This window comes from Herpailurus yagouaroundi, unplaced genomic scaffold (genome assembly GCF_014898765.1).
Source record: "Herpailurus yagouaroundi ecotype Mexico unplaced genomic scaffold, PumYag 295, whole genome shotgun sequence".
Classification (NCBI taxonomy): Eukaryota; Metazoa; Chordata; class Mammalia; order Carnivora; family Felidae; genus Herpailurus; species Herpailurus yagouaroundi.
In genome coordinates, this window is record NW_024412512.1 from 3,098,727 (window position 1) to 3,117,649 (window position 18,923).

An 18,923-nucleotide genomic window follows, 5' to 3' on the forward strand; every position below is an offset into this window, starting at 1 on the left:
TTGACCGGGGCTCCCTGGGAGAGGTGGGTACGGCTGTATGTAGTACATCTGTGAATGGGACCACCTCAAACCCCTCGGGTCCCCTGAAACCCGTTCTGATCGGCCACCCAACTACTTGCAATCAGCTCCACGCGGCAGTGGGGCAGGGAGGGGACGTGGTGGGGCCAGGGGGACAGGTTGTGTTGGGTTTCCAAGATGGGGGAGCAAAGGAGGACAGTCCCAGGCCTTGCCCTGTGTGAGAACAGAGTAGCTGGTGGCCCAGGTGGGAAGGGAAGGCACACGCGGGGGCTTTCCGCTGGCGGGGGGGGGTCTATGGGCGACCCTTGGTTTTGGAATTACATTCGGGGCCTCCGAGCTTCAAGTCTGTCCACCACCCAGTCGGCGGTGGCCGGAGAACCGGCTGCCACAGGCCTCTGTGCGGGGGGCGGGGAGGGTCTTGGAAGGGCTGGAGCTGGGCCGGTCTGGGGGGAGAGGAGGGGACGGACAGTGCAGGTGAGTGGTTACGGGCATCTCACCTTGGGGTGTGACCAGGGACAGCGCCTCCCCGTTTATTCATTTCCTGTGGCTGCTGTAACAAATCACTGCCAATTTGGCTTAAAACCAAACGTGCTTTTACAGTTCGGGGAAGTCAAAAGTCTCACGTGGGCCTCGGGTTAAAAACCCGTGCCTCCTGGACATCCCGGAGGGGGATCGTTTCCCTACCTTCTAGCTCCCAGAGGTGCCGGTGTTGACTCGGACCCCTCTTCCCTCCTCCCTCTTTGACACCTGCGTCTCTCACCTCCTCCCACGTGAGGACCCCTGTGGTGATGCTGGGCCCACCAGGATAGCCAGGACATCTGGGGTCCCCATCTGGGGACCATCAATCACACCCGCGGCCCCTCTTCTCTATAAAGTGACAATCACAGGGCCTGGGACTGAGAACGGGCCATCTGCAGGGACCTTGTCCTGCCCAGCACAGGACCACAGTAAAACAGAGCCTTCGAGGGACCCCGGCCCCCTCATGCCGGGTCCCTGGGAGGCCTGCCATCAGCAGGTATCCTTCTACCTGGTCCCATCCCACTGGGAGCCACGCCCGGGCCTCCTCTGTGGGCAGCTCCGCAGCCACTGCCCCTACCCTGTGTGGCACCAGCTCCGATTCACCACCAGGAGACTAGACACACGTCCCGTTTATTTGGGTTCGTAATTCAGTAATCACAGGACCGAGTCCTGACAGGCTCCGCGTCTCCCTCTTCCGTCGCCCTCCCCAGCCACCCCGCGGCTCGACGTCAGGGCCAGCGGCAGCCACCTGGACCACAGCACGTGGGGACAGGGCACGTGCCACAGGCCTACTCTCCTGCCGGGAGTTCTGCGATCAGGTGATAGTGGCCGTAGCCGGCTGACACCCAGTGCGGAAGGAAGGAGGACAGCCCGGCAGCTGCCTCCTGAGAGCCCTCTCCAGTGGCGGTCCCAGGCCCCCGTCGCAGCCGACCGGCGCTGCACCCCGTGCCTGCAGGGCTCTGTGGACCGGGGCGAGCAGTTCCGGAGAAGCGGGGTACCCTGGGTGGTGGGAGAAAGGGTGGGGGGGGGTGCAGAGCGGTGGAGGCCGCAGGAGAGCATGAGACAGACCCACGCGGGGTAAAGCCAACCCTGCTTTTATCTCACGAGAGTTTCTCGATGGTCGACAGGAGCTCAGGTTTCAGGATAGAAGAGTCCGGTTCCGCCCCTGCGGCCCTGAGGTCCTCCAGCAGGGCTGCGTCCCACGAGAAGGTCAGGAGGGCGGAGGGCACCTGCGGTGGGCCAGAAGCCTCAGCCTCGCTCAGGCCTTGACGTGACTCTCCTGTCTTCCCGCTCGACCTCCCCCGTCAGAGCCGGGACCCCGCTCCCTCCGGCTCGCTCCCTCCGGCTCGCTCCGGCTGCTATATCCGTAGGGGACAACGGTCCCCGCCATCAGCCCAGTCCCGCAGCAGGGACCCGGCGAGAGCCCGGGACTAGAGGGCGCGCGGCACGCACGTAGGCGGGAAGGTGGGAGTTGAACCTGAGAGCCCGGCCCCCTCCCCGGACCCCTGGGCCGCCCGCCGCCCAGCGCTGGAGTTCGTGCCTCCAGGACATCCAGAGACCCGACCGCGGGCAGCCCCCTCGCTCACCAGCCCGCAATCGTCGAAGGCCGGGCTCTCCTCCTCCGACAACCTCTGCCCACCCGAGGCCAGCAGCTCGAAAGGCAGCCAGTCGCTCTGCAAGGCCTCCCGGACGAAGGCATACAGCGCGGCCACCCGCTCCCGGGCGTAGAAGGTGCCTGGGTGGGCGGGACAGTCGGCGGGGCCGGAGTTCAGGGGAGCACCCCGCCCCCCCACCCCAGCCCGTGCCCACCCGGCTCCCGAGGGAGGGAGGACGGACTGTGATGCCTCCTCCCAGGATGAGCACAGACCGGGGAGGCCTTGGGCTCCCCGTCCCGCGGCACCCAGCCGGGCCCCGTCGCCCGCAGCCCCGGCCCCCCGGGCGCACCCACCCTGGAGCAGGCAGCCGTCGGGGAAGCGGACGCGCAGCAGCGTGTAGGTGTATCTGCGCCGCTCTCTCTGCTCCTCCCTCTCCCGCATGGCCTTGGTCCGCAGCACACTCAGCCGCTCCACGGCCTCGGACCTGAGCCTCTGTTCCCGCTTGACCTCCTCCGCCGTGAGGTTGAAGAAGTCCCCGGGCAGGTCAAACTGGGAGGCCAGGGGCGAGGGCTGGAAGACGCGACGCTGGCGGGCCAGCGTGGCCCGCACGGGCTCGGCGACCAGCAGCTGCTCCTTGTGCTTCCGCAGGCTCTGGGGCTGGGCCAGGGCGGCCTCGCTCAGCACGTAGAACTCCTCGGGGCCCTCTGGGGCAGGCGCGGGTCACTGCTGCGGCAGGGTGAGCCCCCCACCCCACCCCTGCCGCCCCTCCTCCCAGCACAGCTGGCGCCCTGCTCCACCTGCCTTACCCTGATCGGGCACCGGAAGCAGGGCCTTCTGGAAGCCGACGGCCTCAAAAAACTCGTGGGTCCCTTCCAGGCAGTTAATTCGCTCCTGGGAGAGGAGCCAGTGGTCACCAGGGCCCTGCTGGCCACCCCGCCCGGCCTCGCAGCAGCCGCTAGGCCCTGACGGGGCGAAGCCGCGGAAGCTGCCCGCAGGGCTGAGCACGAACGCGCTCGCCTCAACACGGGCTGCAGGGCGCCCCCCCAGCTGCTCGCAGAGGGCACGGGACCCCAGGAGGTCACCGACCAGGTGAGGAAGGAGGCCGAGAAGCCACAGGACAACAGGAGGGGCCCAGGGGTGGGGGCGGTGGCTGCGTGGGAAGCCGGGGGCGGGAAGGGGCCACCGGGAGACAGACAGCAGGTGCCCTGCCAGTGGCGCAGGTAACACGGGCCAGGGTGGCGGGACCCCGAGATTTCTCCATAGAAACCAGAAGTCTGTGTTGGTGGGAGAAATCTCGCCAGCGCCAACCTCCTCCCCGCTGATTCAAATTCAAGTCAGAACAGCCGGGGCGAGGGGGAGAGCGGGCCAGACACCACGACGCTCGCCCCGCGTGCCCAGGACCCTCGCTCCCCTGCGGCCGCCTGGTCTGGCCGCCGCCCCCACACCGGGGCCGCGTGTGCACCTGAAACACGCGGTTCTGCAGTTTGATCTTCCTGTACTTCTCTTCCTCGGGGTGCAGGCAGATGTTGTCCAGGTACCTGGGGGGGCCCGTGGCCGTGTGAGAACAGTGAGCCCAGAGGGGGCCGTCGCCGGCGCCCCCCCCCCCCTGGGCCCGCCCCCCCCCGAGGGCACCAGCGAACGCACAGGGGGCTGTGGCAGGGCCAGGCTAACGGACCACTAAAGCCCGCGGGTGCCCCGTGGCGGGGGGCCGGGGCTCACGAGCGACATGGACTTCCTGGCGCTCCCTGCCCCCCCAGACCTGTTGGAGCAGACGAGGGGAGGGGGTGGGACCCTGCCCCCCTGCCCCCTTCCCACCTTCCTACAATGATCCCGGAGGAAAGCAGCGGGTCGGGACCTCCTGATTTGGTAAACCCCTTCGTTTTACAGGCAGGTCAACTGAGGCCCAGAGGGCCTGGGGTGGGGGGAGTGCAGGGTGGGGACTGGCTGCAGCCCCAGTGCCCAGCTCCTTCCGGGCACCCCCAGCAGGCTGTGGCGGAGGCCCGGGTGTCAGGGGCGGGGGACACTCAGCTGGGAGGGCTGCGGCTGCTCACTTGGCGATGGTGTCCACACCCAGCTTCACCCTGTCCCGGTCTCTGTTGAACGTGTGGATCTTCATGATGGAGGCAGCCACGGGGTCGGTGGAGAAGTGCTGGGGGAGGGAGGGGACGCACCGGAAGCGCTCACCTGGGGGCTGGAGGCCCGCAGGCACCTCTCCCTCCCCCAGCAGCTGGCCTCTCTACTCAGGTGACAACAGGTGACAGCAGGCCAGGAACATTCCACTGAAGCAAACTCAACTGGACGCTCCCAGCCAAGAAAGGAGGAGAAAGCCCTTCAGGGGCCCCATCCTGAGCCTCAGCCCTGCCCTCGCCTCGAGGGAAGAGGGGCGGCACAGCCCAGATTACGCCTCCGCCTCCGGGGGTCCACCCATCTGACGACTCTGCCCTGGCAGGGACACAGAAAGACGGAGAAAGCAGGAGGGGAAGTTCCCAGGCTTGTGTGGCCGGCCCAGCCTCCTCGGGACCATCGCAAACCCCCAGGGAAACCCATACGGGAATTCACTTTGTGACAGAGACATATACCACAGCCATGACCAAAAAGGCGTTTTCAGTAAAAAAGGGGGCGTGCGTGCGGGGGGCAACCCTGGGTAGCTGTCAGGGAACAAAGAGTGGTCCGTATGCCTCATACTCCGCAGGGCAATAGCTTCTAGTCAGATCAGAGTCTTTGGCGGGGGGGGGGGGGGGGGGGGTTCAAATTTTTATTTTGAGAGAGAGCCCGTGTGAGTGGGGCTGGGGCAGAGAGAGGGAGGGAGACAGAGAGACAGAATCCCAAGCAGGCTCCACACTGCCAGTGCAGAGCCCAGGGCAGGTCTCGAACCCACAAACCATGAGATCCTGACCTGAACTGATACCAAAAGTCAGGCCCTCGACCAACTGAGCCACCCAAGGCGCCTGTAGTCAGATCACAGTTTCAAACGTTAAAACAAACAACAGAAAGCAGGGCGCCTGGGGGGCCCAGTCAGTTGAGCCTCCGACTTCAGTTCAGGTCATGATCCCACGGTTCGTGGGTTCGAGCCGCGCGTCCAGCTCTGTGCTCACAGCTTGGAGCCTGGATGGAGCCTGCTTTGGACTCTGTCTCCATCTCTCTCTGCCTCTTTCCCCGCTCGTGCTCTGTCTCTATCAAAAATAAATAAACATTTAAAAAATTAAAAAAACAACAACAAAAAGCAAAACAGAAAAGCACTGGCAAAGTGGGGAAGGCCTTTCCAAGCGCAGAAGTCACAGGACCGACACATTTAACCAGAGATCAAAAATTTCTACACGGCAAGGTGACCACGAGCACAACCGGAAAGTGAAAACCGAGGGGAAAATATTCACGCTGCGTATTATAGGCAAAAGACCAACTTCCCTAACAGGCGAAGGGTGCCCGTGAATCGGGGTGCCTGGGGGGGCTCAGTCGGTTGAGCGTCCAACTCGATTTCGGCTCAGGTCGTGATCTCGCGGTTGGCGAGATCGAGCCCCCGAGTCAGACTCTGCGCGGACAGTGTGGAGCCTGCTTGGGATTCTCTCCCTCCCTCTCTTTCTGCTGCTCCCCTGCTCGCACATGCACGCTCCTGTTCATTCTCTCTCAAATAAATAAACGCTAAAAAAAAAAAAAAAAAAAGCCTAGAAATCAAGAAAAAGTCCAACTACACGACACAAAACCGGGCCAAGGGCGCATTCTCACAGGAAAATACGGCCAGTCCGGGCCAAACTGAGGGAAACGCGCACGGAAACCATCCCGAGATATTCTCCACTATCACTTCCGCTAAAAGACGAAGGGTCTGTGCGCCCACAGTGACGGCGTGGGGCCAGTGACGTGGGCGCTTTCCCCGACGCTGCCAGTGCAGCGTGAGTCAGGACGGCGCCTACGCGGGTTCCTCGGCCACCGCCGTCCACACCCCGCACGCACGTCCCGCTTCCGCGCCCGCACCGAGCCCACAGCTCAGAGCAGCCACAGCCAAGGCTTTCCACCACGTGACTGATGTCACTAGGGAAAGACGGGGAGCTTCTGACACGCTCATCGGCAAGGAGCCGGTCGGACAGTTACGGAGCAGGGCATACGGTGAAGCTGGCTAACAAGAACGCAGAACTTTCTCCCAAATGGTTCAGAACAAGCCAGAAAGGGACAGGGCGAACGGGGCAAAACTGTTAACGGCCGGCTGCACGGTGCAAAGGCATTAGGGAGGCTCACGGAATTAAGGCTGCTGATCGGTGGGCCTTAAAATAGCGACAGGAGCCTGGATGATCCCCGAGGGCCAAATGCAACCTCAAGGTCCCTTTACGGGGAAGAGACAAGAGAGGGGACAGCCTGAGCAAGGCGCCACGGCCACGGAACACAGACAAGCCTGGAAGCAGGAAAAGGCCCGGATGCGCGTGCCCCCCTAGAGCGCCCAGAAGGAAGTCGGCCCGGCCGCCGCCTTGAGTCGGGGCAGCCAGACCCACGTCACCCTTCTGACTTCCAGGGACTGTGAGACAATAAACGAGGCCGCCCGCTTTGCGACGATCTGTTCTAACGGGATCGGGAAACCCGAGCCCCGGGTGCGGGGGATGCGGGGGTTCGGCAGTTTGCGTGTATCTGCGATCGATCTCTCCCTGGAAGGGGGCCTGCCTGCCTTACAGGGGCCGCCTCCGGGAAGGGTGGGCGAGCGGGGGCTTTTCTCTACCCACCCGTCTGTATCCTGAGCTTCGGACCCCACGGAAATCCTGCCTTTGAAGAGAGATGGAAACAAACCCGACACGGGCAGGTGCAGACGATACCGAGGGTCCGTGCCACCCAGCTCTCCCGGCTCTGGCGCCAAGACCTCTAGGTGGGAGGGCGGTGGAGGGGGGACACGGGGCTGCCACTCACCGAGAGAATGGCCTCTTTGATGTGCGCATCCCGCTGGTCCTTCCTGAGCGTGGCCCCCGTGAGTGGGCAGGTGAAGCACACCGCGGGCACTGCCAGCTGGGTCGAGCCCTCCTCTCTGGGCTCAGGCACCTGGGGGGACGGGGCGAAGGCGGCTGACCCCGGACTGCGGACAGAGGCCAGCCCGAGCCGCTGACAGCATGGCCCCGGCAGCCGCACGGCCCCGGTCCCAACGCTTCCCCCCTTTGCTTCTTTAGCCGTGGGACACCTTGGCCCAGTGACTGGGCCCCTTCTGCCCCGTAAATGGCTCTGCAGGGCCGCCGCACCCCAACGAGAAAGGGACAGAAAGCGTGAAGCTGCTTCGGACACGGAGCAAATGCTCCATCAACGGCTCTGGGTGTTCCCGTTTCCCTCGTGAGGAAGGGGCTTTGGTGGAGGGCTCGGGAGTCACGGCGGCCCAGATGAGTCCAGACCTCCCTCTGGACCTCAATTCCTAGGCGTCGTCTAGGGCCGCTTCGGTCCTTAAAACTCAGGGAGGCCTTGGGGTGGCTCCGTCTGTTAAGCGTCCGACCTCGGCTCAGGTCACGATCTTACCCTTGTGGGTTCGAGCCCCGCGTCAGGCTCTGTGCTGCCAGCTCAAAGCCTGAAACCTGCTTCTGATTCTATGTCTCTGCTTCTCTCTGCTCCTCCCCTGCTCAAGCGCTCGCTCTCTCTCTCTCTCTCTCTCTCTCTCTCTCAAAAATAAAGAAACGTTAAAAACAAAAAACCCTCAGTGTGACCTCAAAGGTCAAGCTGCTCAGAACACCCTTTCTGCCAGGTTCTCCTTCAAAGCCCACCTCCCCCAGCAAGGCCTCCCTGATTACACCAGTCTCTGAAGGGCCCTCCCACCTCCTGGGCAAGCAGCAGAGGGCAGGAGCTGAGTGTCAAGGTCCCCGTCAACACCACCTGCAACCACAACCTGCCTCCACTGTTCTGGTGTGCCTCACAAGCTTCCTTTGGCCCAAGGCCAGACGTGACCTCTCTCTGCCCCGGCACCCACATGCTTACTGCCCGAGGCTCACCGATTTGACCAATGAGGGAGAGAACCCGCTCCCTGCCCCAGGGTGGCCCTCAGGTGTCCTGCTGCCCTGTGGATGTGCTCACCTTGTTGGTCCCTGGGGCCTCTGGGCTCCCGCTGACAGTGGCTTCGGCCTGAAGTTCCTTTCTCACTGGAGAGAGGGCAAAGACGGGTCAGTTGGGGGCCCTGCCCTGGCCCCAGGCACACTCCACCCCTGCCCCCGCAGACCCCAAGGGGGTCAACTTCTAGTCCTTTCCCCGGTCAGGCCCCCCTGCCTGAGCCACCTCTCCACGCCCCTAGGTTTCACCTGATGGCCCGACGACGGCCCCGTCTCCGCTCCCGTCTCCCCTCCTCGGCCTCTCAGACCCCAGCGCCCCGGTGCCTTCCACCCTGCACCCCCCACTCTCACAAGTGAGATCCTGCGTGAGACCTTGCTTCACGTCCCCACGCCGCACCGGAAGACGGCCACAGCTCACCCTGGTTCCGGATGGACTCCTGCGACGTGGGGCCCCGGGCCCTGGGCTGCTTCTGTTCGAGCCGGGCCAGGGCTGCCGCGGCTGCCATCTGGGCCTCGTTGGTGGGTCCCTGGCGGGGCTGCTGGAGCGCGGGCTGGCTGGGTTTCCCTCTGGGGGCCCTCTCCCTGGGAGGTGACAGAGGGAAGGCGGGGTGACACGGGGTCAGGCGCAAGAGCCTCTGTCCCTCTCCCACTTCTGCCCCATCGGACAGAAACGTCCCTCTCTCCCAGGGACCACCCGCAGCCACGAGACGGTTCTAACACAGAAAGAAAGGCCCCTGGAGACAGATGGCAGTTCCGCCTCCAGTTCCACCCCTTGGGGCGAGTCCCGCAGCGGCCTGGGCCTTGGGGTCATGGCAGCTAATGGGGGAGGAAGGGGGGGTGACAGAGGCCCGCCCCCACCGGCGCCACGGATGCACATGAGAAGGCACCTTTCGCCTTCAGGAACCGGTGAGACTCAAAGGTGTCCCTCCCCTCCTCGATCCCTTTCCTTCCGGCCTACGACAGCCAGGTGGCACGGCTTCACTTAGGGAGCACCGACCGTGTGCCCGGCCACGTGCCAGGCCACGTGGCGGGGGCTGGGTTTCCTCTCCCCCCCCGTGGCCACACCCCAGCCCCCTGCGATTACTTAGTTCTACAAAAACACGGTTTTCGAGACGCCTCGCCCACCCTCTTCGAGGCCCGGCTGGGCAGCCACGGGGACCGTTCTAAAACCTAAGCCGGGGGCGCCTGGGTGGCGCAGTCGGTTAAGCGTCCGACTTCAGCCAGGTCACGATCTCGCGGTCCGTGAGTTCGAGCCCCGCGTCGGGCTCTGGGCTGATGGCTCAGAGCCTGGAGCCTGGTTCCGATTCTGTGTCTCCCTCTCTCTCTGCCCTTCCCCCGTTCATGCTCTGTCTCTCTCTGTCCCAAAAATAAATAAATGTTGAAAAAAAAATTTTTTTTTTAAATAAAACCTAAGCCGGAGCTCGTCACTCCTCTGCACCAAGCCCTTCCACCCCACGCACAACACAATCCTGAAGACCCCTTGGGCCTGCAGGCCCTTCACAACCCGCCCGCTCCCCTCCTTCACGCCTCCCAATCTACGCTGGTTTCCTACTGCTGCTCCCACAGGCCCATGTGGCTCCCACCACAGGGCCTTTGCACTTTCTGGCCGAACTGTTCAGTCTGCAGATGGTGGGGGGTGGGGGTGAGGAAAGAAGTCTGGGGGCAGCTGGGGCGGCTTCAGGGTCTGTGTGTGTGTGGCGGGGCGGGAGGCAATTTCCACCTGGCTGCACCTCACCTCATCCAGCGCTCAGCTCGAATGTCTCCTTCTGGGAGAGGTGTGCCCAGACCACCTAAGGGCCCCCGGCTGTTGCTATCTCCTGCCCCTGCTTACTTTTCTTCGTGGCCCTGAGTACCGACTGCTCTGTCACCACCCGTGTCCTGGTTGAGCTGTCCATCTCTCCCCACTAGAAGATGAGCCCTGGGACAGCAGGAACCCTCTCTGAGCCACATGGTGACAGCCCTTGTCACACACCCCGAGCCTCGTGTTGCCCCACGCGCGTCACAGAAGTCTGGATCTCCACACTGCTCCCCTCTCCTCTCCTTCCGGGTTCTCATCTCCCGCAGCCATGCCCCACACGGCCCCCGCGTCTTTCCCGTCACGCTCAGTCCCTGCTGCTGCGCCAACCCCCACTACTTGTTCGACAAGTGAATGGACCCCCTTGTCTGGCCCTCTCCCAGGCTGCCCTCTCCCAGCTCAGCCTCCCGGGACCTGATCTTGTCCACCGGGCTTCCCTCCGTGACTCATGAACCAGGCCCTCGTGGGCCTCCTTCGGCCAGTCCCGGGAGCCCCCATCCCCACGACAGATGCACTGATGTCATGCACCCACTCTCCCTCACCCGCCCCTGCTACCCTGTCCTCCCTGGCGCCTCCCTGCCTCTCCCCCCTACCACTCCGGGCCCCACCTCTTCGCAATCCCTTCCATTCTTCCTCAGGGGCCCCACCCCCTCCGCACTTCCTTTGCTCAATCCACCCCCGGCCCACCAGAGCCCTCACTGTCACACACCTCCCCCACTGGGTCTCCAGTCTTGCCCCCGCGTCCCTCTCTTCCCCAGGCCCTCCCCGGGCGAGCCACAGAGGCCTGGGTGTGCGCCCTGCCGGACCGCCCTCTTCTCCCCTCTCCTCCCACGTCTCTCTCAGGACCTGCCTTCGGCTTCAACCGTCACCCACAGGGCCCCCATCTCCTCCCTGTCACAGATGCCTCCAGCTCCCCTCCACCCACTCCTCTTCCCTCCCAGACCTTCCTCAGCCAATTCAACCCCCGCTCCCCCGATCCTCTGAGACCTCTTCCAACCCCGCCTCAGGCTCCCTGGCCTTAAACTCTCTGACCCAGTCCTCCCTCGCGCTCCAGAGCCAGGGCCCAGACCCCTACGGCCGTGGACGCGAAGCCTCTCCCCTCTCCCCGGCCCCAGCTGTACTTGAGTCTCCAGGCTCTGTATCCAATCTCTGTACACAGAGACACCCCCCCCCCGCCCTCCAAAACTGGATGACGCCTCTTGGGGGCCCCTTCTCCGCCCGCCTACTCTCCTACGGTTTCTCCGCTGACCCCCGTCTACTTGCACGCCCGCCCCCCTAGCCCCCGCCTCCAGCCCCTCCCCCTCGGGCCTCTCTCCCCCGTGCCCCGCCCCCGGAGGCCACCCCTCCCCCTTACTCCCACCCTCGCCCCCCGTGCCCCGCCCCCAGAGGTCTCTCCCCACGCTCGGACGCCCCTCCCCGCCCCTGCCCCCCGGATCTCAAGCCCCAGCGCCGGTCACGCACCCCACGGACTCCGTGAGCTTCTGACCAGGCCCCGCACTCTTGAACTTGATGTCAGCCTTGATCTCCTGGAAGAATTTCTTCATGGTGGCGGCGGGCCCGGCGGCAGGGGGCCGCGGGGGGCGGGGGGGGGCGCAGGGCCCAGTCGGGGTGGGGCCGGCAGGAGCCAACAACCGGAAAGAAAATACCTCGCTGCCGGAAGTCCCACCTTCGCGCGGGCGCCCACGTGACAATCGGCCCGGTGCGCCTCTCTAGCTCTCCGCGCCTCGCTGGCCCACGGCGGCCGCTCTGCACCGTCGGCCGCGTCTCGGTGGTTAGTCGGGCCTCCGTTGCCAGGGGCGACGAGCTCGCTTCCAGCGGGTGGCTGTGCCCGCGCGCCCTGCACCTCGTTCCCCAGAGGGGTGACCGGAGAGGGCGGGAGAAGCCCGCAGAGCCCACGGAGACAGCGCTGGCCCTGACCTTTCCCCTGACCGAAAACCTTCCCTGGCTCCCGCATGCAGTGCAGGGTGGGGGCCGCGCAGGACGGTAACGAGCCAGCCCCGCGTCCGGGGCGCCCCCCAGGCGCACGTGGTGGGGGACGTGGGAAGGGGCGCCTGAGCCGGGGCGTGGGGACCCACGGTGGCGCATCCCCTAGGGGCCTGGGTTACGGAGCTCTGACGTCATCCTGAGGGCCTGCACAGTGTTTAGGGGGAGAATCCGGTGCAGCCCAAACCAACCTTCCTTAACTTCGGTTTCCTACGCGCTGGGGATAAGAACAGCACCCACGTCCACGTCGTCGGAGGATTATAAGGGTAACGATGCCGTTAGAAATCATTCAATAAATGGAGCGCTTTATGATGATCTACTCCGTTTTGTTGGTTTTTTGGGAGTCGGCTCTGTACCAGCAAGGAAGAAAACAAGGAAATCCTTGACCTCGCAGACCTCGTGATGTTTTACATGGGGTTGGGGAGGGAAGACAGACAACATGATAAATAAAGTTTATGGCCGAGGGGACGATGTTAGGTGCTGGAGAAAGTGGACAGTTTGCAACATCAACTAAGGGGGTCGGGTGCAACAAAGGGACATTTTTCGGACCACCAGGGAAATGTGAATGTGTCTGGGCAGTAGATGATAGAAAGGGGCTGTTGTTGACTTTTTTTCGTTTAATTGATTTTTGAGAGGGAGAGCCCAGCGCGGGAGAGGCAAAGAGAGAGAGGGAGATACCGAATCCCAAGCAGGCTCCAGGCTCTGAGCTGTCAGCACTGAGCCCATCGCGGGGCTCGAACTCAAGAACCACGAGATCATGACCTGAGCCGAAGTTGGACCCTTAACCCACTGAGCCACCCAGGCGCCCCACTTCTGGACTTTTCATAGGAGTGATAGTGGCATGGTAGTTATGGTCCATTTGGGCTTTGTTTTATCTTTTGACCCTTTTCATCCATTTCTCCCACCCCCCTGCCTTTGGCAAGCACCAACCAGTTCTCCTTGTCTATGACTTTGGTGGGGCTCTTTTCGCTTGTACTTTTGTTTGTGTAGATCCCACATACGAGAGAGATCATACTGTATTTGCTTTTCTCTGACTTATTTCACTTGATGCCCTTGCTGTCCATCTATGTTGTCCCAAATGGCAAGATTTCGTTCTTTTTTTTTGCGGGGGGGGGGGGGGGCAAAAATTCCATTGTATATCCATACCACGTTTTCTTTATCCGTTCATCCATTGTGGCCACTTGGGTTGTTTCCATATCTTGGCTATTGTAAATCGTGCTGCAACAGGATTGTAGGACTGAGCCCCATGTGGGACTCTGTGCATGCTGGGCATGGAGCCCGCTTAAGATTATCTCATTCCCTCTGCCCCTCGCCCCGGCTTGAGCTCTCTCTCTCTCTCAAAAGATAAAAATAAAAAATCGTAGCCATTTTAACAGGTGTCAGGTGACAGTTTATGGGTTTTATTTGCATTTTCCTAACGATGAGTTGATCACCTTTTCACGTACCTGTTGGCCATCTGTACGTTTTCTTTGGAAAAACGTCTTCAGATGGAGGAAGGAGGCCTGACCCAAGGAACGCAGGAAGCTTCCAGAAGCTGGGAAAGGCAAGGAGATGGATTCTCCCCCAGAACCTCCAAAAGTAGTACAATTCAGCCAACAGAAGGATTGTATCTCGGTGGGACTCATCTTGGACTTTTCCCTCCAAAATGGTAACAATAAATTTGTGTTGTTTTAAGTCACTATGTTTGCGGTAATTTGTTACGTAAACAATAGGTAGCAAAAGCAACCCCTAGGCCATATAACCCAAAGAAATAAGTCCTGCTATTTCTCCCCAATTTATAGAGGAGTTTACAAAGTTCCAAACACACTTGTCCATAGCACCACAGCTTTCAGAGGGAGGATTCGAACCCAGGACCAGCAGATCTAATGACACTTCACTGAGGGGCTTCTCAAATTGTAATGCACACTCCAGGTCCATGGAGAGCTTCTTCAGATGCACATTCTGATGCATAGATCTTGAGGGGGCTATGACTCTGCACCCCCATACCCCCACCTCCCACCCCCACGTGAGAGTGCAGGAGGCTGGTCTAGGAGGACTGAAACTTGCCTGGCACTGAGCAAGCCTATAATAGATGAATAAGTTTTGAGGTGCCTGGGTGGTTCAGTTGGTTGAACGTCCAACTTGATTTCAGCTCAGGGCATGATCTCACGGTCTGTGAGTTCGAGGCCCGCGTGGGGCTCTGTGCTGACAGCTTGGAGCCTGCTGGGGATTCTCTCTTCCTGTCTCTCTGCCCCTCTGCCTCCTCTCAAAATAAATAAGTAAACATTTAGGGTGCCTGCGTGGCTCAGTCAGTTAAGCGGCTGACCTGCTTCGGTCATGATCTCACGGTTCGTGAGTTCAAGCCCTGCATCTGGCTCTGTGCTGACAGCCCGGAGCCTGGAGCCTGCTTCTGATTCTGTGTCTCCCTCTCTCTGCACCTCCCCTGCTCATGCTCTGTCTCTCAAAAGATAAATAAATGTTAAAAAAATTTTTTTTAATTAAATAAACTTAAAAATAAATAAATAAGTAAACATTTAAAAACAACAACAAAAATTGGGGCGCCTGGGTGGCGCAGTCGGTTAAGCGTCCGACTTCAGCCAGGTCACGATCTCGCGGTCCGTGAGTTCGAGCCCCGCGTCGGGCTCTGGGCTGATGGCTCAGAGCCTGGAGCCTGTTTCCGATTCTGTGTCTCCCTCTCTCTCTGCCCCTCGCCCGTTCATGCTCTGTCTCTCTCTGTCCCAAACAAAACAAAAAAAAAAAATGTTGAAAAACAACAACAACAACAAAAAAACCCTGTAAGATGAATATGTTACTATTACAGCTCAGGCAGGGAAATGTTCTTAGGTAAGTGGAATCCAACACTCTGTGGCGGGGGGGGGGGGGGGGGGGCATCCAAACCCCAGTGTTACCCTTCTGCCTCAGTTTCCCCATCTGGAAAGCAGGATGACAAATAACTGATCTAGAAATGAAATGGTAATAACATACTACATAAGGTGACCTGGGGGCACCTGGCTGGCTCAGTTGGTGGATCATGTGACTCTCTAACTTAAGGTCATGAGTTTGAGCCCCACATTGGGGGTAGAGGTTACCTGAAAAAAAAATAATAATAATGTGGCCTGGAACATATTGGCTGCTCTATAAACGTTACCGATTTTTTAAAACCAGATTTTATTATTTTTTAAATATTTATTTATTTTTGAGAGAAAGTGCACGAGCAGGGGAGGGGCAGAGAGAGAGAGGGGGGACAGAGGATCTGAAGCAGGCTCTGGGCTGACAGCAGAGAGCCCAACGCGGGGCTCGAACTCACAAACGGTGAGATCATGACCTGAGTCGAAGTCGGACGCTCAACCGACTGAGTCACCCAGGCGCCCCAAGATTTTATTGTTAAGTAATCTCTACACCCAACGTGGAGCTTGAATCCGTGACCCCGAGACCAAGCATCACACGCTCCACCGACGCAGCCAGCCCGGTGCCCCTAAATGTGACTTATTATTGTACTTGGCTAAGTGTGCGGTAAATATTTCCTAATGACAGTCCCCTGGTAAACTGGAGGCCAAATCTGTAGCACACAGTAGGTGCTCAGGCCACCTGCTGTTTAGAGGGGCCGTTTTCCTCTCCTGCCTCTGCCCGCCACTTTGGGGGGCCCTCCCCCGCCTTCTGGGAGAACCCCGGCCCCAGCTCTCTCATCAGAGCCTGATCGTTTCCCAGCCGCTCGGGGTAGCTCAATGAATTCCGGGCAGGAAGTCTGGTTTTCTGCGCTGGTTCAAGGCCTGGGGGAAAAGCAGGCACCGAATCAGGGCCTGATTCGGCTTTGGAGGCAGGGCCCCACAGCAGTGGCATCTGAGTCCTTGGACTTGAGGTATGACGTCAGGCAAATCGTACCCCTCTCTGGGCTTCAGTCTCTCCAGCGGTACCTAATTCAGGCCCCTCTGCACCGTCTTCCTCATTCCTTGTTTGACTTCCACATTTGTCCCTTTTGTGGCTTAGCAGTTACAAAATACAGGACACCCCATCGTATCTGAATTTCTGATAAAAACACGTTAACGTTATCTATGTAACGTTAAACGACGATTTTAACCATTTTAAAGAACTAGGAGTCAGATACTTTTATTTGATAATATTTACCATTATTTTTCTTACTGTGGTAAAAAATATATATATAACATAACATTTATAATTTTCACCATTTTAAGTGCACAGCTCAGTGAGATCGAGCACATTCACACGGTTGTGCAACCACCCTCACCATCCGTCTTCCAGACTTTCTCGTGTCCCCAAACTGAGACTCTGTCCCCGTGAAACAGTGACTCCCCAGCCCCTGCCCCAGCCCTGGCTCCCACCATCTACTCTGTAGTAGAATGGGACTCCTCTGGGGACCTCCTATGAGTGGGATCCTACAGAATTTGTCATTTGTGTCTGGCTTGTTTCATTGAGCATGATGTGTTCAAGGTTCATCCACATTGTAGGATGCGTAACAAATCATTTTCTAGTTTAGAGATATCACAAATATTGCATGAGACAAAGAGAACATACTTATGGTGAAAAAGCATTTGTCGTGTATCGACGATTGAGATTTAACTGGGCATTCTGAATTTTATCTTTGAGGATACAATTCAACGCATTTCACTGTATATTTGCAAAGTAGTAAGACCCATCACCACAATCTAAGTTTAGAACCTATCCACCACCCCAAAAAGAAACCTCATGGCCCTTTTTGTGGAATTATAACTTTCACTCTGGATTTCTACCGCTTGCTCAAGGCAACTGCTTTGTGTCTTGAAAGAATTGCCTTTTTTTCCCCCCCTTTTGGACATTCCGTCAAATGGCATATGACGTTGGAATCAGAGAATATGTGACTTTTTGCCTGGCTTATTTCACTGAGTATAGTGTTTTTGAGGCTCATTCAGGTTGTAGTGGGTCAATGCTTCTTTCATTACTGAATAGTGTTTTGTGGTAAGGATAGAGCACGTCTGGTTTATCCATTCACCTGTTGATGGAGACTTGGGTGTTTGCGCTTTTTGGCCATCGAGAATCATGTTGTGGCGTCTATTGGCGTGCCAGTTTTTATGTGGAGTGTATCTTCATTTCTCTTGGGTAGACACTTCGAGATGGAACTGGCAGGTCATGTGGTTAAGTCTGTTTAACTCTAAAAGAAAAGTATTTTTGAGATCTATTTCACACGTATAAGGAAGTATCTTGAGACTAAAGAATGATGTTTGTACCCTGCGATCAAATCTGTCCAATGTTTTCCCAAGAAGCTAACGTGGGGTGCCTGGGTGGCTCAGTCGGTTGGGAGTCTGGCTCTTGGTTGCTGCTCAGGTCATGATTAGCTGGGAGTCCGCATCCAGCTCTGTGCTGACAGTGTGGAGCCTGCGTGGGATTCTCTCTCCTTCTCTCTCTCTCTCTCCCCCCCTCTGCCCCTTCCCTGCTCACACTGTCTCTCTCAAAATAAATAAATAAAAACTTGGGGTGCCTGGGTAGCTCAGCTGGTTAAGCGTCCGACTTCAGCTCAGGTCATGATCTCACGGTTCGTGAGTTCAAGCCCCGCGTCCGGCTCTTGTGTTGACAGCTCGGAGCCTGGATGGAGCCTGCTTCTGATTATGTCTCCATCTCTCTCTGCCCCTGTCCCCACTCGTGCTCTCTCTCAAATATAAATAAAACGTTAAAAAAATAAAAACTTAACCCGAAGCTAAAGTAAAAGCTAAACTTCTCACAAATGTCCACAAGGCACTACGATAGGTCCTCAGTAGACCCCTAGAGCCTTACCTGCCTGTCCCATTCATTCACTCCATCATCTTTAGCTTAGGCGTTTGCACTTGCTATCAGCTCTGCCTTAAGCGCCCTCTCAGTATCCACTTCGCCGTATTGACCAATTTCTATTCATCCTGCCAGTCTCCAGTTAGACCACATCCTGCAAAAAACCCTCCCTGTTCCCTCCCCCACTACTCAGCATTTTCTTAAGCTCTCTGGCTCTTTTGAGTTCCTACAAAGGGTCTTAATTACAAAGAAATTAAGTGGCTAACAACTTCTAGTACTCCCAGTATTTCTGATTGCCAGGCACACTTCACAGCGCTTTAGGGGTGATGAAATCACCCTAATTTTCACTTTTACGCCCCTCTAAGATAGGCACCCTTATGAGTCCCATTTTATAGGTCGGTAGACTAAGGCACAGAGTTTAAGGAATTTGGCCACGCAGTGCACAACAGCTTTCTAAAATGAATATGCATAACGGGTATCTTGTGGCTCGGCTCAAGACATTCCCGGGAGGGAAGAAGTTCCTGCTCAGTGCGCTCTGTGGCTGTTACTCCAAAGAACACCTCAAGTCCCGCCCCTCCCAAGTCCCGCCCCTCGGGCAGGCAACGGCGCGTCCCTATTTTGAGTTGAACCTCTCGTATCACCATATCCAATGGCGAACAGCTGCTTTAGCCCCGCCCCCTGTGGTAGCCAATGACTGCTCCTTACCTTGAGGCCCTTTCGAGTGATAGCCAATGGCCTGCGGCCCTCCGTTCAGCCCCGGCTCGTGGAGCGGGCGGCTTTCAGGGCCCCGCCCCCTTCATTGATTAGGCCTCCTTTCGGTGGTAGCCAATGGCCTGTCTCCTACTTTTAAAGCCCTCCTTCCGTGGCGGCCTATGGCCCGCCCCTCTGCCCTAAGCCCCGCCCTGAAGAAGCTTGGCTGGCCGCCTCACCACTCCCTGAAAGCCCCTGTTTCCCTCTTCCCACCTTTCCCCTTTCACCTCCCATAACCTCCGCCCCGCTCCCATTAGGCCTCTGGGTCACGCCTCTTGGCTCTGCCCGTTACCCAATCCCGTTAACTTGCTCCGCTCCAACCCCTCTTCTCATTGGTCCTCATGCTCCTCTATCCCCGCACGTGGTTCTGAGCGACGGCGTCTCCCGCCCGTGACGACCGGAGGGCGGGACTTCCGGAAGCACGCAGTCCAATAAGCAGGCGCCGGCTCTCTGCCCAGGCGCCCGCCCCCGCCCCCTAGGCGCCCCGCTCCCGCCCCCGGCTTCGCCTCCCGCTGCCGCTGCCGCCGC

At 59.0% G+C, this 18,923-nt stretch overlaps 1 protein-coding gene and 1 long non-coding RNA gene across 3 annotated transcripts; both read right to left on the reverse strand.

Moving 5' to 3' along the window:
* Positions 1 to 1,611: 1,611 nt before the first annotated feature.
* On the reverse strand, positions 1,612 to 11,578 carry UBXN6 (UBX domain protein 6). 2 transcript variants are annotated; one of them, XM_040461943.1, is made up of 10 exons: positions 11,388 to 11,578; positions 8,550 to 8,713; positions 8,160 to 8,224; positions 7,020 to 7,148; positions 4,184 to 4,281; positions 3,595 to 3,670; positions 2,939 to 3,023; positions 2,486 to 2,836; positions 2,124 to 2,272; positions 1,612 to 1,766 (listed from the first exon to the last, which is right to left on the reverse strand). In XM_040461943.1, exons 1-10 carry the CDS (start codon positions 11,468 to 11,470, stop codon positions 1,638 to 1,640), a joined length of 1,329 nt encoding a protein of 442 aa, XP_040317877.1. In that variant the 5' UTR covers positions 11,471 to 11,578; the 3' UTR covers positions 1,612 to 1,637. The 2 variants fall into 2 exon arrangements, with proteins under 2 accessions (XP_040317877.1, XP_040317878.1); XM_040461944.1 differs by lacking the exon at positions 11,388 to 11,578 and adding an exon at positions 9,867 to 10,161.
* Positions 11,579 to 16,455: 4,877 nt separating this feature from the next.
* LOC121021530 (uncharacterized) lies at positions 16,456 to 18,593 on the reverse strand. The gene is made up of 2 exons (XR_005786575.1): positions 18,351 to 18,593; positions 16,456 to 17,034 (listed from the first exon to the last, which is right to left on the reverse strand). It is a non-coding gene; the product is annotated as an uncharacterized LOC121021530 (long non-coding RNA).
* Between the last annotated feature and the right edge of the window lie 330 nt (positions 18,594 to 18,923).